The following is a 13724-nucleotide window of genomic DNA, read 5'->3' on the forward strand; positions in this document are numbered from 1 at the left end:
TCACCAGACCATGTTTTCTTCCATTACGAGGGTACAAAGGTTGTAGACCATTGCTGAATCTTTTAACCATGCCATGTGGTTAAACTCTGACTATCGATACCAACAGAATAAGAACAAGTCTTTGATATTAATTACTAGTCTGCAGCTAGGAATTCGGTATCATTTAACGCAAAGAACGACAACCGCTGAAACATCCATTCAATAACGAATGAATGTCACTCTGAACAATCCACTCTAACCACATGAGAGAGGGAGAGAGACAGACAATTCTACAAAAGAAACAAACTTTTCACCAGCGATCAAGACGACACACTGAGCGTCTATATATATATATATATATATATATATATATATTGATTGCAATTGTTCCCGAATGAGCGAGCGTTCATGTGCAAAGGATTAGCATTTCAATTGTTATAATGATCAACTCTGTGGTGACTTCTCAGCTGACTCCCCCTTTTGTCCACCAAGCTGGTTTAGCCCACTAGGGCACATTCCCTTATAATTTCTTGTAACCATATTGACTTTGTTTTTTTTTATGCATTTCTGTGAATTACTTAGTAATAAATAAATGATTTAAGACAATTGATGTATGGATGACTCATAGTGAAGACTGGGTTCGTGCAGATAACCATCAATTTACGACATTTGGAATGAGACTAATGTGAGGTAAAGTAAATCATTCATTAATCAGAAGACTATTTGGTCAGATATAAAATATCTGAAAAGTTATTTTAGGAAATAACTTTGTAATTGAATATTTTCCTTGGTGCCCTGACTTCCTAGTTAATTACAGTTACATGATTATTCAGTTGATCGTGTAATAGTAATTACAGAGAATCTTGGATAAAAAGTCTTCAATTTAATGATAGTAAAGACACGACATACCTGTAGGATTTTGTTGTTGAATTTTTGCATTGTAATTTCCCGAAAATGTCCCTAATATCTGCAGTAATAGTGGAATGATAGTATTACTGTCCCACCTTGTGACTGGTTGTGATATTCGGCCTATTGATTTATCCTGCCGGGCTGGCATCTGTCAAAACAGGAAAGCTGTTCTGACTTTGGCTGTGTTATCTAGTGGAAATCGGATCAAGCGGCCAATGTAGAAATAACGCTTTAATTTTTTGGTCGCTAAAATTGTACTCTCAATTTCAGTTTGAGATAAAACAAGCACTGAATAGTGTAGGGAATCATTGTACCATCTAAATTGCTGTGAAATGCATTTTCAATAACAATAAATGTTTTACAGCCATTTGAAGCTAGTGGACCTAAACAAAGTAAAAGGCTCAAGCGCGAGTGTCTGCCATGTTATGGGTAAATGGATGTGCTGTAGGGTTTGTTTTGAATGCAGCCTAGTGTGTAGCACTTACATGAAAATATATTTTTTATTTAAAAAAATAATAATTAAATAAAAAATGTAATGCACACGTGAAGCTGTTAATTAGGAGTGGATATGAATGGAAATCAATTAGTCTGCGTATTAAAATGTTTTTATTTTGCTTTTATTTTTATTGTCCACCTGATATACAGTAAGACATTGCACCCTAATTACTTATTTTAAATGAAGAGGCTGTTAGAATGATCCACCTTCCATGAGTAAGTGTGATAATGCCACTGAGTTACTGTTAGTTGTTTCATATGAAGGCATGATTAATTAAGAGTAGCATCATACTTGGCGTCCTCCTTCCAAATGACGTGAGACGTATGCCAAATCTGACCCAATTGCTGGCTTGTTGACATGACATTTGGAACAACTTGATAACTCACCAATTACTGTACAATGTAGTCTTCACAATCCATTTTCAATGAGGTCGGAACAAACACCGTTTGACTAAACTAACTTGGCGAAAATGTACTTCACTAATCAAGTCACGGTACACGTACGACGTCCTAACGAAGTTTTGGAAGGGAGATATTCTTCAGCATATTATAGGTTTAGGGCTAGGTGTTTTATCTTACTTATCTTTATCTTAGAACTGAGCCCTAGCAACAGGCTATTGTTGCTGTTCAGAACATAGGAAAAATTCCTGGCCCTTGGGACAAAGACCTGTTTAGACATTGGTAGTCACCCTAAATCTACATGTGTATAGTCTCCATTCATGCACAGGTTGCGTTCTCCTGCATGCATCAACCAATGGTTCTGTGCCGTAGGGCATCAGATTTCAATTACATAATTTGGTTTGCTGATACGTAAAATACCTATCCAGGCGTTGTGTAAGATCTGGCATGCGTCGGCAATGCCTGGGCAGAGGAATGTGCCCACAATGTTGCTGACATTCTGTTTGTGAGTGAAGTTCAGTTGATAATCACCTACTGTCCCAGAGCCAACAGATTATCCACTGACATCACAGCATCTTACTTTAGCACTGAGCGTTCTAATCTAGAATTAATTTCATTCTAGATGCTGATTTTAGAAATGAGTGGCTTTATGAGATCAGGCATAGTCCTGGCTGGATCAGAAACTAGCTACCATAGCAGTTGTGAACCATTAACACAGGGGCCACCATCTGTGGCCCCTATTCATAAGAGGCCCATTCTGGAGTCATTAGCCAGAGGGGATGATAAGGTCAAACACTACTTTCTCATGCTGTAACAGTGAATTTTAGAGGCATACCATTAGCACTTTGCCTATTGGGCTGCTAAAATTCACACTTTTATTCAGCCTTGTCATCTTTTTGAGGATGTGACATGGATAGGCTATCACAAAAATTATCTTAAGTCTTGTAAGACTTTTATGAGTTACAAGCAACTTAGATTCATACATGTAATACAACGTAAATGTCCATTTAGAGGAGTATCTTTTTAGATAAGTTGTTTTTAATGCCTGTCTCACAAGAATGCCTCGAGAACTCACGCACGGCTGTATGACATTCCGTAACAGTCGTGCATACCATGACATCTCCCTCTAACTTTTACACATTTTCTTTTTAATGCCTACAAATTTTGGTAAACATAATGAAAACAACTGTACTTAAGAATAGCAGTAACAATGTTACTGTAAAGGTTTTGAAAGCACCAAGCAATGCAACATTTCTTTTTTATCACTACTTTCCCCTGAAGTCTCTTGACCTGTAGTGTCTCATTTCAATGCCTCTTTGTTTCTATAGTTGTTCTTTACAGGTCCTGTCTGACAACTGGTTTGCTAACCCTACCAGACCTGGTACAGTAAAAGTCCTTGACCAGCAGCCTGTGTGCTGTCACTCGGTTGGTGGAACAGTCACTGTTTTCTCTTCTTTCAGGAGAGGCAGTGCCTTAGAGCGTTGGGCCAGTAACTGAAAGGTTGGTGGATTGAATCCCCGAGCTGACAATATACAAAATCTGTCGTTCTGCCCCTGAGCAAGGCAGTTAACTCACTGTTCTCTGGTGGGGAAAGCTGCCTGATGGCCTTTACTTTCTCTGGATCAGGCCTGACTCCTGAGGGGTAGATGAGGTATCCCACTAATTGTAGCTGTGTTTGCCTGAGGGGACACTTTCCTCTTTTCAACTTTAGTCCGGGTTGACCCTGATCATCTGCAGGACTCTTTAGTTGCTTGTCGTGCTCCTCCAGGACACCTACAGCACCTAATGTCACAGGAAGGCCAAAAATATCATTATTTAATTTATTTAACCTTTTATTTAACGAGGCAAGTCAGTTTAAGAACAAGTTCTTATTTACAATGACGGCCTACCCCTGCCAAACCCGGACGACGCAGGGCCAATTGTGCGCAGCTCTATGGGACTCCCAATCATGGCCGGATGTGATGCAGCCTGGATTCGAACCGGGAACTGCAGTGACGTCTCTTGCACTGACATGCAGTGCTTTAGTCTGCTGCGGCATTCGGGGGCCCTAAAATCAAGGACAACAACCACCCGAGCCACTGCCTGTTCACCCCGCTATCATCCAGAAGGCGAGGTCTGTACGGATGCATCAAAGCTGGGACCGAGAGACAGAAGCTGTTTCAGTCTCAAGGCCATCAGACTGTTAAATAGCCATCATTAGGCGGCTTCCACCCGGTTACGCAATCCTGCACTCCCATGATTGGGAGTCCCATAGAGCGGCGCACAATTGGCCCTGCGTCGTCCGGGTTTGGCAGGGGTAGGCCGTCATTGTAAATAAGAACTTGTTCTTAAACTGACTTGCCTCGTTAAATAAAATGTTAAATAAATTAAGAGGCTGCTGACCTAAACACACAGACTTGAAATCACTGGCCACTTTAATAATGGAACATACACAAAATAGTCAAAATTTGTGAAATTAAATGAAAAAAATTACTTGTTTCAAAAAACAAACAAAAAAGTGGTGCGTGCACATGTATTCACCCCCTTTGCTATGAAGCCCCTAAATGAGATCTGGTGCAACCAATTACCTTCAGAAGTCACATAATTAATAAAGTCCACCTGTGTGCAATCTAACTGTCACATGATCTGTCACATGATCTCAGTATATATATATATATACACACACACACACACACACACCTGTTCTGAAAGGCCCCAGAGTCTGGAACACCACTAAGCAATGGGAACTGACAAGCAAGCGGCACCATGAAGACCAAGGAGCTCTCAAAACAGGTCACGGACAAAGTTGTGGAGAAGTACAGATCAGGATTGAGTAATAAAAAAATATCAGAAACTTTGAACATCCCACTGAGCACCATGAAATCCATTATTAAAAAATGGAAAGAATATGGCACCACAACAAACCTGCCAAGAGAGGGCCGCCCACCAAAACTCACGGACCAGGCAAGGAGGCATTAATCAGAGGCAACAAAGAGACCAAACATATCCCTGAAGGAGCTGCAAAGCTCCACAGCAGTGATTGGAGTATCTGTCCATAGGACCACTTTAAGCCGTACACTCCACAGAGCTGGGAATTACGGAATAGTGTCTAGAAAAAAGCAATTGCTTAAAGAATTTTTTTTGCACACGTTTGGTGTTCGCCAAAAGGCATGTGGGAGACTCCCCAAACATATGGAAGAAGGTACTCTGGTCAGATGTGACTAAAATTGAGCTTTTTGGCCATCAAGGAAAACGCTATGTCTGGCGCAAACTCAACACCTCTCATCACCACGAGAACACCATCCCCCACAGTGAAGCATGGTGGTGGATGTTTTTCATCGGCAGGGACTGGGAAACTGGGTCAGAATTTAAGAAATGATGGATGGAGCTAAATACAGGAAATTCTTGAGGGAAACCTGTTTTCAGTCTTCCAGAGATTTGAGACTGGGATGAAGGTTCACCTTCCAGCAGGACAATGACCCTAAGCATACTACTAAAGCAACACTCGAGGGGTTTAAGGGGAAACTTTTAAATGTATTGGAATGGCCTAGTCAAAGCCCAGACCTCAATCCAATTGAGAATCTGTGGTATGACTTAGATTGCTGTACACCAGCAGAACCCATCCAACTTGAAGGGGCTGGAGCAGTTTCGCCTTGAATGGTCAAAGATACCAGTGGCTAGATGTGCCAAGCTTATAGACATCCCCAAAGAGACTTGCAGCTGTAATTGCTGCAAAAGGTGGCTCTACAAAGTATTGACTTTGGAGTGTGAATAGTTCTGCACAGTCAAGTTCTGTTTTTTTTTGTCTTATTTCTTGTTTGTTTCACAAGATAAATTATTTTGCATCTTCAAAGTGGTAGGCATGTTGTGTAAATCAAATGATACAAACCCCCCAAAAATCTATTTTAATTCCAGGTTGCAAGGCAACAAAATATGAAAAATGCCAAGGGGGGTGAATACTTTCGCAAGCCACTGTATATACTGTATTCTATTCTACTGTATTTTAGTCTATGCCGCGCCAACATTGCTCATCCTAATATTTATATATTCCTTACTTCCTTATTGTTGTGAATTATTAGATATTGCTGCACTGTTTGAGCTAGAAACACAAGCATTTTGCTACACCAACAATAACGTGTATGTGACATTAAAATTTGATTTGATATACCAAAGTGTCATCCATAAAAAATGTGACGTCTCCGTAGTTTTCGCCTGGGAGTGCTCGAGATCCCAAACGGCAAGCGGGGTATTTGCTTGAACCCACTTGACACATCAAATTGTGAGAATACTTTGGTTCCGCTCAGCTTTGTGAGTATCTCTTCCGAGGTGGGTAGGATGAACAATTCTCTTTTCACCACTTAATTAAGCTTTTTCATATATATACGCAAGCATTTTTCTTCAGGGCAGGCACCATGGGTGCACACCAATCTGTTGACTGCGTCACCTTCTCCACAATGTCATTTTCGTCCATCCTGCACAGCTCCTCTTTCACCTTCTGCATAAGTGGTATTGGGATTCTGGACACTGTGTGCACTGCATATGTCTGTGTTCTCACTGGTTCTGTTTTGAGCAAGCCATGTTCTCCTAATGCACTCATGAACTCTTCGCTGTGTTTCACCAGGCCCATCTTAGCTGCTGTTGACCGGCTGAGTAGGTTGTCCACGCTGTGCCTGAAAGACATATAGTGGGAAGGAGTAGTGTTTTTCGTTGTATGTGGTGCTTGCTTGAAATTGCCCTAAACAATTCGTGGCCCCCGGTACTTCACAGAGTAATGGTAGACGGCTGCAATGTTCTCTGGAATGTGTATATCAAATCTCTTTTCACACATTACACTAGCTTCTGCTCCAGTGTCAATACATTATTTCCAGGTGTTGCCCCAATGAGGATTTGCACTGTCAATTGGTCATTACTCTTCTCGGCATTGCTAACGGATCCCAAGAAATATGATGCCTGGTAATTTTCTGTAACTTCACTAACCGATTTTGTGTGACACATTCTTTCCCAATGTCCTGTTTTCTGTTCATCTTTCCTGCTTTTTATGTTGCATTTTCCCACACCGGCTGCGTTTTCCTTCTGCACGCTCCGTGTCCCTTGAATCTCTGTTCTCATTGTGTTTTGTGCGCCATTTTGCTATCTCTTACTCACATGCTAACCTCTGACTGACGGACTGTTTTTATAGTCGTTGCTAATATGAGATCTGACATCAACTGCAGTTTGCGAGACCGTCCTTTATCCAGTCCTGAATATGCTAATCTCTACGAGCTTTCAGAGCATTGTGACTGCTGCGAATAAAGTGCTCTGATAAATGCCTCTTCCTTTTCCCCAGGTAGCTGTATTCTTCAATCAGAATACATTTCTTTCCCCACAAAAGGGCTTTTTACAGACCGAAATACTCTTCAGTTTCATCTGCTGTCCGGGTGGCTGGTCTCAGACGATCCTGTAGGTAAAGAAGCCGAATGTAGAGATCCTGAGCTGGCGTGGTTAAACGTGGTCTGCGGTTGTGAGGCCAGTTGGACGTACTGCCAAACCGCCTGCAACGTCATATTGGAGAATTTATGGCAGAGAAATTAACATAAATTATCTGGCAACAGCTCTGGTAGACATGCCTGCAGTCAGCATACCAATTGCACACTCCCTCAAAACTTGAGACAATTGTGGAATGATGTTGTTTGACAAAACTGCACATTTTGTCCCCAGTACAAGGTGCACCTGTGTAATGATCATGCTGTTTAATCAGCTTCTTGATTTGCCACACCTGCCATGTGGGTATATTATCTTGGCAAAGGAGAAATGTTCATTAACAGATGTGATCACATTTTTGAGCAGAATTTGAGAGAAATAAGCTTTTTGTGCATAGGAACATTTCTGGGATAATGTATTTCAGCTCATGAAACATGGGACCAACACTTTACATGTGTTATTTTTGTTCAGTATATTCCCACATGACAATATGAAAGTCTGCTTTCTCATTTTCTGATACAAAGGTGAACGATTTGAAAACGTCCTCTGCCTTGCTGCACATGTCATGTATGAGGGACTTGCACATCGCTATCTGCCTGATCCAACTTGGTCGTTGTTCTGAACCCCATAAAATGTTTCCATTCCGTCGGTTTATCAAAGTTAACGTTATGCGGCGCTTCAAACTTCGCCACAGTCTACTTTCTTAGTAGGATGTTAGCCTGTCACGCACTTCTGACACCATGTAATATAATGTGAATGTCCAGTCAGGAGTATCTTTCTAGGTAAGTTGTTTTTAAATGCACGTCTCACAAGAATGCCTCAACTCACGCACTGCCTCATACTGCTTTACGACATGCCTTAACACTGTCCTGCATACTATGACAGTCATATTTTGGGGTGATGTGGACATGCATCGTATCTTATTAAATATCTTTTTTTTGTGAGTAACAATCTACTTGTACTAACTTTGGGGAAAGGATACTCTGAAAGCTCAGTTGCCTAGTTGAGTGAGTATGAAATGTTCAAGCCACTGTTCAGATGTTCTGTTGAGTGGAGGGTCATTACTGGTTCCTCTGTGACACTGTTCCTTCTCTCCCTATCCACTGATGTTATCAACCGAACAACCTTATTATTAATATTCTTCTGAGCTGGAGACCACCCCCTGGCAAGTATGGACCCAACGACACAAAGGGATATTAAACCTCAAGGAAGGTGCTGACTTAGCAAAAAGAGAGGAGACACTGCTGCCAACATAATCAGAAAAACATCCAGATCTCCCAACTAGGCCGATTTGAAGGAGTCTATTGTTGCGGGTTCAACTCACAACTAACGATACTCTCTCTGCCCTTGGGAAGGGGAAAGCAGTTAACCAACTGGTGTTGATGTGTCCTAATGCTCATCTTATTGGAGGTAGCCTACCATTTAGTATGCTTGACCATATAGCGTTACTTCTAACCATGTATTACTACTGTACAGCTATGCTGTATGCTGTGTTTACATACTTGATCTCAGCAATCTGACTTTTCTTCTGGCTCTCTAGTGATTGACTTTGTCTCCCTGTTGATGACCTTGTGTATAATCCCCCCTCCTCCCTGCCTTACTCCTAGGTCATTGTCTCTGTGCCAGCAACTCCCATAATCCACTCACACACCACCTGTGTTCTATACTGTACTGTAGTTGTGTAAAGAGGAGAGGTTATATAAGAGCTTCAGAGGCTGACACGCACCAGGTTGACAACAGCAGGTCCCCACATCCAGGTCCTCTGACGAGCCCTCTTACAGTTGGGTTCTCACTGGAGAGAAAGAGAGTCTAGGAAGACTGCGAGGAAACAGTTGGAGAGGAACTGACCAGTAGAGCTGTATTTTCACTATCAGTCTCTAAGAGTTTGAAACCCTGGAGACCCGCAGCAAGATGTTTTTCAGACTCCCAAGACTAACTCCTGGATACCTACGGTATCTACAGGTGAGTGGCCAGTGATGTGTACAAAATTGTACTGTTTAGTCTTGTCCTTTTTTGCTTGTCCTTTTAGACAAATCTTATGAGTACACAAAGTACTGAATGTTTTGCTGTGTCATTCCTTACCCTAAGGGGATTAGTGGTGTTTAAACTGTCTGCTACCTCAAGTAGCTCCAGTCCAAATTAGTTATCTTCTGGCTGAGTCACTGGAAACGGTATGTCTTCAACACTGGTTAGCATGAGGCAGTGGATTCTGCTTTGTTTGGCCTGATCTTGCCTTGATTGAGGACCTTTCAAACATAAATGCCCTGCAATATATGCTGATGTTCTAGTATAGATGACTTGGTCCTTGGCATTCTGTGGCTTTAGGAGTCTCTAGGGAGTTCCTGGGACTTGAGATAGTGTATTGATGTATGCTGTATTGCCTGTAGTTGTGAATGGATGGACAGGTACTGCATGGCTTCCAGGTTAATGCCCGTTGGCCAGAGATTGCTTTACTGAGCCTAATGTTATCATTTATTACTAACCTATTGCACCTTGTAGTAGGGCAGTTTGTCTCAAATGGTTTTATGTTTAGGTCCTTGTAAGAAAGTGCAGCGGCCTTGCAATTTGATAGAACATTGGGCAGTTTGTGTCTGTTTCTCACTAACACCAGTGGCCAGCTTGTTAAGATTGCCGTTCCCCTTTCTATTCAAACTTGACTGTCTGCAGGCTATGAATGACAGAGAACACAGTGGTGTTGTAATGTGTGATAGACCACAGTGCAGTTTACGCTTCTACTTGCATAAAAATAAATATATATTCTCTGTCTTACTTCTCAGCTGCAAGTTTGAGGAAGTCTTTTGTTTTAGCTCACAACTTTATTGGACTTATTTAGTAGTGTTTACTGCTAGCTAGTGAGGGAGAAATCCATGACATGGTTTGTTGAATTATGATTACAAATAACTCTGAGGGAGCATCAGGAAGGGCTGCTTAACAGCCTGAGTCCCAGCCACATTATAGCTGGGGGATCTATTACTTCCTCTTCTCTGCTCTTTATTATTGTCTAGGGGCCTGCGAGGAAATTGTCCATCTCGCAAAATAACAGCCTTTGTTTGTCACAGACTGTAATTTGGCAAATGTGCTAGATGGGTTTTTAATCTCTTCAATTGGGGTATGGGGGTGAAGGGGGCATAATGTGGCTGACTTGGTACATTGGGAAATTGGGAATTTTGTCGCAAGAGACTGGGAGATTTTATGTTTTTTGAGTTATGTTCTGTTTATGCGACTGCAGCCCACTACATCCCCTTATCTATTAGTATATAGCACAATGCACAGTACATTGGTCAGTGCCGTAGTCTCAGTGGTTAGCGTTGAGCCTGTTTAGAAAGCCTATTATGATTATCCTATGGATGCCAATGCCATGCCATCTCCCAGACCATTATTCATGAATAAGATTGCTTTCCCCTTTAACCACATCATGTCATGTTGCTTTGTCTCCCCATCAGACCCAGGCTATGGCGAGTGAGACCCAGAGAGCTGGGGACCTGCCCCGTCTGGCCATGCTCCTGGGGGCCTTGGGGATCGGGGTGTGTGGCTACAGCTCCAGGCAGCTGGCACTGCACCACCGGCCCTCTGCCCGCGTGCTGACCTGGATGGACGTTGGGAGCACCCCGGTGAAGGGGAGAGCCCCTTCCTTCATGGACCTGTCTCAAAGCCACAGCATCTGTCAGGACATCCCACCTCCAGCATTCGCTGGGCAGAGAGTGCCTTAAAACAACCACCAGATCTAGAGTGCATGTTTGAATCCCTCAGTATGCAGTACCTAGCCAGGTATGGTGGAGCTTTACTCCACTGTGCTAGCACTTCAGTGTTAACATATGTTGAACCCTAACCCAGAGATCCATAATCTGATAATCAATAATTACTAGCCTCACCTGTGTGAGATTCTGCATTGACATGCAGTATATTTAAAATTGCTGATTGGATGAGTAATTCAACTTGTTGCCACAGTGGGTAGGAAGGTTTAGCTATGGAAGTCTGATTTAGCTTCATCCTGTGTGTCTTTTGTGAAGTCACGTGTTTGGCTCGGCCCCCTGGTACACAGATGGTTGGCAACCCCTCGGGCTGGTTGCCATCCATAAGTGTTGGCAGCTCATCCACAGCCAACAACTTCCATTGATTTCAACTGATAAGAACTAGGCGGACCTATCCATCACTAGAGCTTGACATCCACTGTCAGGTCCAGTCTGGACTGGAGTGAAAGACACAGGTTTTATTTCACAGTGTCTTCAAACGATAGTGCTACAGTAGTCGTCTTCTCTGAAGGTGTCAATTCTCTTACATATTGATATTGTAATGAGGTACATTGCAAGGAAAGGCTGGACGATTGTTCAGCTACAGTTACTGAAGCATGCTAGTGATGACTCTGGTTGTATAGAATGATCCAGACTCTCTTTATGATGTCTCACTGCCATGTGAATAATGTAACTGTATCTATACTGCTCCTTAGATTATAGCTCTTATTTGAACCACGGTTAAAATGATGAGGGAGAGCGAGAGAGAACAAAGCTCCTCATCACTAAACCAATTTCCTCCTGTGGGATTAAACCAGGTGGAACATCTGTGAGCTGGCATACAGTACATCGCCCCAATCTGGTATTAGGGGTGAAGACAGGAGACTGGTTCCTGCAGTGCCATGAGCAAAGGCTGTGTTCCAAAGAGTTCATATGATATCGGGTATCTTTAACTAGATTGGGAAATGTGCACAGCATCTTTCAGAATGATAATTTTTCTGTTACTGCTACCAAAGGCCATTATGAATTTCTCAGAGCTAGTGTGAATCACACCTATATTTTCCCCCCAAAGAAGATAGTGAGACTCAAAATCAAACATCCATTGTACAACCACTGGAACCACAGGTACAGTAGAGGTCTGCAAAAGCTGATCCCATAATCCTTTTCCACAGCAGCTGAGCCAGTTTCCTGTGTCTGACAAAATATAAATTTTTAGCAGGACCAGATTAGCTGTGCTAGCCCTGCCACTGCATTTTAGGTCGCTACAAATGGCCCTAATCCACTCAGCAGATGTGCTAATTGGCTGAGCTGGCACCAAAGAGCTACCGGGGCAGTTCCCTCAACTCGTGACAGAGACTGACACTCAAACACTTGTTAATGGACTACCTAATGGTTTTACGCAGAAACATGACATGGTGTTTTTCCCGTTGAGCTCAATTTGGAAACCACTTTTTCAGGAACAGAAAACGAATGCATCCTGTTAGGTCAACACCTATTTCCTTCAAACTATAATATTATGTTGTCTGTACCTACTGCATACATGTATGAAATTTGTAAGGGATTTCTGGGACAAATAAATTTGTTCAACTTTTGGCACGTTTTTCTTTTATCTATATTTGTTTTACAAATGTATGATTATTTTAAGTTGTTACTATTGTTGACTTTTACTATTCCTCAGTCTGTTCTCTACCTGTACATTAGAAAGTCAAAATAACTTTTTCCAGATGGACTGAACAATGTATTATCTATTGTTTAGTCTTATAGAATAATTAATAATGGTCACTGAAACCGCATGTGGGCATTTCCATCAAATGACCCATGACCACCGAAGTGATATTCATAGGAAAATATACAATTGGGTGTCAAATGAAAGTTGAGTCTATATTTTTGGGAAATGAAGGCATAAGTAAAGGCTTTGAGTTCTGAATCAACAGATGGAAAATGGTTCTTACCCTTTATTTTTTGGGGTAGATGTTTTGTATCAGAAATACATAAACACAATGATGTAATGACCCCTGCCAACTAATACCAACATATATATTTAGTTTTGGAGATATTGTTAACCTTCTGTAAGTTTAAGAAATATTGCCTTTGGCCTCCCAAGTTGGGCAGTGGTCTAAGGCAACTCGCCGCAATGCTAGAGGAGTCACTACAGACCTGGGTTTGATCCCGGGCTGTATCACAACAGGCTGTGATTGGGAGTCTCAGGGCGGTGCACAATTGGCCCAGCATCTCTGAGTTAGGGGAGGGTTTTGCCGGGGGGAATTTACTTCTCATTGCACTCTAGCGACTCCTTGTGGCAGGCCGGACGCCTACAGGCTGACCTTGGTTGTGGAAATTCTAATCAAAAGGAAGAAAGACTGCAGATCATTCAAAATAACTTTTTATTATAATATTTGCAAATCTGGAGCTGGTTAACAATCCACTCAACAACAGAGCAGAGTTAAGAGCCCAACAAACAAGAATTGAGTCTCATCCTTTATAGGAAATTACAACCTCTGTTTATGTGGCAGTTTAGCAGGTGTGTGAGATCATGGTGGGAACATTGCGCACAAACAAGTGAAAACACCAGTTGCGTTACTCCTTTCTGCTGATAGAATTGTCGCTGATGCTCAAACTAGTCTCTGTTCTCTTATCTCCACACAGCTGTGCCCTTGAAAGATATGAAAAGAACCGGATGAACCTAAACCTGTGGTGACTCTCAGAGGCTCTTTGGCGGAGTGACCAAGTTGCTCAGAAAATAGAGGAAGAACACTGGCTTCTTCTTACATG

At 42.1% G+C, this 13724-nt stretch overlaps 1 protein-coding gene across 1 annotated transcript; it reads left to right on the top strand.

Annotated features, from left to right (window-relative positions):
- The first annotated feature begins 5702 nt into the window (after positions 1 to 5702).
- On the top strand, positions 5703 to 12544 carry zgc:193593 (uncharacterized protein LOC564090 homolog). The gene is made up of 2 exons (XM_036953827.1): positions 5703 to 9183; positions 10665 to 12544. The coding sequence occupies exons 1-2, from the start codon at positions 9133 to 9135 to the stop codon at positions 10929 to 10931; spliced, it is 318 nt and encodes a 105-aa protein (XP_036809722.1). The 5' UTR covers positions 5703 to 9132; the 3' UTR covers positions 10932 to 12544.
- The last annotated feature ends 1180 nt before the right edge of the window (positions 12545 to 13724 follow it).

Source organism: Oncorhynchus mykiss, chromosome 19 (assembly GCF_013265735.2).
Source record: "Oncorhynchus mykiss isolate Arlee chromosome 19, USDA_OmykA_1.1, whole genome shotgun sequence".
NCBI classification, from domain to species: Eukaryota; Metazoa; Chordata; class Actinopteri; order Salmoniformes; family Salmonidae; genus Oncorhynchus; species Oncorhynchus mykiss.

Coding starts and splice junctions, on each gene's coding strand:
- zgc:193593 (XM_036953827.1), top strand. CDS start 9,133: ATGTTTTTCAGACTCCCAAGACTAACTCCTGGATACCTACGGTATCTA. Junction 9,184..10,664: donor GATACCTACGGTATCTACAG/GTGAGTGGCCAG, acceptor TCTCCCCATCAG/ACCCAGGCTATGGCGAGTGA.